The following is a 3,871-nucleotide window of genomic DNA, read 5'->3' on the forward strand; positions in this document are numbered from 1 at the left end:
CCAGGTTTGGCTTAGTATACCAAGAAGGGTGGCGGCGGGGGAGCGCAGTGACGTTGGCGTCGTGGAGGTGGACCTGGAGTGGCACGCCGACGCCCCAGACCCACCGTGTCGGCTCCTCCGACCACGTCGCAGCCTTCTCGTGCGCGGCGACCATTGCCACCGCCGGCAGGCAGATTTCATGGCGTCCGCTTCGCTTCGCGAGAGAGGAAGGAAGGGAGATAACGGCGGAGAAGAGGAAGCCGGTGGCGTACTGGCGGGGAGATCTCGTGGTGTCTCCTCTCGCGAAGCCGACGGTGGACTAGAAGACTGACGGAAGGGAAGAAAGGGATGCGGTGGTACGCCGGATGACAGAACTCCTGGCGTCCCCTCTCGCGAAACCGGCGGCGGACTGTTTCCGGGAAGGAAGGGATGCCACAGGGACTTTTTAGCAAAAATGACAACTCTACCAAGAACTGCGGGTTTATTATCAAAAAGTTGATGTTTTTTTTGATAAATGATCACAACTGTTGAAAAAAAAATGACAGTTGGAAGAAACATCCTCTCTTTAATATTAATATTAGGTATATATATAACGAGTGTTTCATAAAATAAATATATAGTCTATGTATGCATAATAATTTGAAATGGAGGGAATATTTATTTAGGTATTTCCAATTCACTGATTCATGGAAAAGAAAACGGCATCCGCACCTGCACGGCCGCTGGCCGCACCACCTGTCGGTTCCACTCGTCAGCCTGAACACGGCGGCGGATGCTTTTCCCTGCTTTCCTCCGTCCGGCCGGTTCCTTTGTTGGCTTCATTCATGGTCTCTCTGCTCCCTCGCGCCCCCTACCTCGCCTCATTCCCCAAGCCCGCCTCCTCCTCGTTGCGGCCGCCTCTGCCCGCCATGTCGGCCTCCCCCTCCGCCGCCGCCGCTCCCGCGGCCGTTGCCGGGTCGGAGGCGGCGGCCCGGCCGAGGAAGCTGCCGGTGCTGCTGTTCGACGTCATGGACACGCTCGTCCGGGACCCGTACTACCACCAGATCCCCGCCTTCTTCAAGTTCCGTACACCCTTCCCTGGCTTATCCTCGATTATTAAGCTCGGGATGTGTCTGTGGAGTGGCGCTCAGGTGTTCGACGAAATGCCTGTTAGGTTCTACTGTAGATTGTAAGGGATTAAAGTTGTAGCAGTTGTTTCTGTAGGAATCTGATTTAGGTTCTGTTGTGCTGGATTTTATTTCTTACGATTCGTTAGGGAAGTGTAGCTGTGATAGCTGGAAAGATTCATTAGGTGTAAGATTGCAGAATTTGGCAGTGATGCATGAAAGGGGTTATTATGATATTCTCAGAAGTATCAGTGATTTAATAAATAAGTTGGTTGAAATGTGATAGGTGTTACCAACTATTTCTTTTATTTTTTTGCTTGGTATCTCCTTGTGCTTATTGTACCGTGGTTTAGTCGCTAGCCCAGTGGCCTGCATGCCTTTGTGCTGGTGTTTATGATCCTTGCATTACATCATCAGACTTCCCTTTTTTGCAGAATGTCCATGAAGGAACTACTAGAAAGCAAACACCCAACGGCATGGTCGGAATTCGAGAAGGGGCTGGTTGATGAGGTACACGTTCGAGAAGATTCACTTATCTCAGGCACATGATGTGTAGTATTTGTATTGATGGTACATGTGCTAGTGGTTTGTGCTTGATGTACTATTGATATTATGTTGTCTGGTTTAAAATTTGGCATGAATGTCATCAATTGTTTTTTTCTTTGTGCATAGGCGCAAAACATTGGACTATACCTTCTTGAAATGTCTTCGGTTTCCATTATTACTGTTTTTACTCCCTACATACAGAGCCAGATTTCTGAAAGTATTGTAAAGAAGCATTAAATTTACAGATTTGAATGGCTCTCACTAACGATAGGGAAAACTTATGCATATTAGGGAACCCAATTAAAATGATGATTGATTCTGTATGAGGCAAATTTTGGAATCAAATTTTTTAAACAAGGATATGTAATGTGCTTGCCTTTTTAATGGCCACCAGACCAGATTGTTCAAAGCTGCCACATTATTCAGATGCCAAACATAAGTACCATGTTTTTTTCATGGAGCCTTTATATTCGTTACCGTTAGTTCTGTTAGACAGGAACAACTCGTCTACATTGAAGTAGTGAAACTGCTTAGCCTGTTTTCTTCTAGTCAGCCGTCACCTTCTTTAGTACATCTGCAGAGTCACAATAGTTAAAAAGACAATGGAAACACTGGAATATCTGATAGTTTTCATCCTTCAGTGCTCTATGTTAGCTGAAATTATGACCAAAGGATATGCAAAAAGGTTGCACATATTTTGTATTTTCTTGACATGTCATACTGCCAGCATTTTACACTAATTTCACCTCACCATATAACATGGGTATCACAGTTTTGTAATTCTATTTGATGCTTTCAGAATGAGCTGGCCAAAAAGTTCTTCAGTGATGGCAGATCTTTTGATTTGGAAGGTGAGGAGGTCCTAGTAGAAGTGATGCTGTGTATACACATTGTTCCTTTTGTGACATGCATCCGATAGTAAAATTATGAACGGACAATAACACATCTTGATTTTATACTTGCCAACACCTCCTAATGAACTATATTTTTCCTCAAATCATTGTTAATTGATCTTGCTTTCCTCTCACTTAAAAGAAGTATTTTAATTCCTTGCAGGTCTCAAAGAGTGCATGGTGAGAGCATATGAGTACATTGATGGTGTCGAAGATATTCTTTGTTGTTTGAAGAAAAATAACTACGAGATACATGCTTTTACAAATTATCCAGTATGGTGAGTTTATCTTATTTTGACACATTTGTTTGTGGTACATGATCCTGAGATATGTTTTGTAGGTACCAATTAATCGAGGATAAGTTAAAGCTCTCAAAATATTTGTCCTGGACATTTTGCTCTTGTCGAACTGGTAACACCCTGCTCTATTTTTTTACTTGAGTGAAATTCATTAGAGGTCTTTAATTTGTCCGCATTCTTATATAGGACCATGAACTTGTAAAAGTGCATTATGTAGTTTCATGACTTCCAATCCTATAATTTTCCTCACTGCAAAGCTGAAGTGGAAGCTTTGTTGATGTTTCTTTCTATGACATCTTGCTGGTCAAGAGAAATAAGAAATCTATTTTATACATTTGTATCTTCTTGAATCTGATTTGTTTGAACTGAATGTAGAAGTTTTCTTAGAGTTAAAAATCAGGAGATGAAATGCAGATGGTTCATGCATAAATTAGTTCTGTACTTCTAGTGTTAGCTAACTATATTCGTGTGTAATGGCTGCTTAATGTAAATATATCAAATGAAAATACTTCTGTTATTCGGAGTTACTCTATTGTTATACCCTTTCAGGAAAACGCAAGCCTTCACCCGATTTTTATCTTCAAGCTGTGGATCATCTCAATGTTGATCCAGCAAGCTGCATTTTTATTGATGATAGGTTAGTATATGCTGGTGTGTCTCTGGTAATGGTTATCAATGATGTGGATTCCTTAACAATTAACATGTTTGCATATTTATCGCTGCAGAATGGTAAACATTGAAGCAGCTCTTAGTGTAGGAATGGTTGGGTTGCAGTTTAAGAATGCTGAGGCTCTAAGGAAGGACTTGTGTGCTCTGGGAGTTGAATTATCTCCTCTTGTTTGCGAAGGTGAAGCACACGTACAATAAGGTTGCATCAAGTCTTATGCTTAACAAAATGCTGAGGCTCATCTCTGTTGTTTGCAAAGGTGAAGCACAGGTACAATAAGGTTGCATCGAGTCTTATGCTTAGCAAAAACACGACTCACATGTACATATGTATTAATATATAATCCTTTTTCTTTTTGAGCTATGTCAATAATTAATGTGC

General features: G+C 42.0%; 1 protein-coding gene across 1 annotated transcript; it reads left to right on the forward strand.

Moving 5' to 3' along the window:
• The first annotated feature begins 678 nt into the window (after positions 1-678).
• Positions 679-3,871, forward strand: LOC101763076 (flavin mononucleotide hydrolase 1, chloroplatic). Its single transcript, XM_004979132.2, has 7 exons — positions 679-1,039; positions 1,520-1,595; positions 2,431-2,482; positions 2,688-2,802; positions 2,865-2,935; positions 3,373-3,460; positions 3,549-3,871. The coding sequence occupies exons 1-7, from the start codon at positions 804-806 to the stop codon at positions 3,688-3,690; spliced, it is 780 nt and encodes a 259-aa protein (XP_004979189.1). The 5' UTR covers positions 679-803; the 3' UTR covers positions 3,691-3,871.

Source organism: Setaria italica, chromosome VIII (genome assembly GCF_000263155.2).
Source record: "Setaria italica strain Yugu1 chromosome VIII, Setaria_italica_v2.0, whole genome shotgun sequence".
In the NCBI taxonomy this organism is placed as follows: domain Eukaryota; kingdom Viridiplantae; phylum Streptophyta; class Magnoliopsida; order Poales; family Poaceae; genus Setaria; species Setaria italica.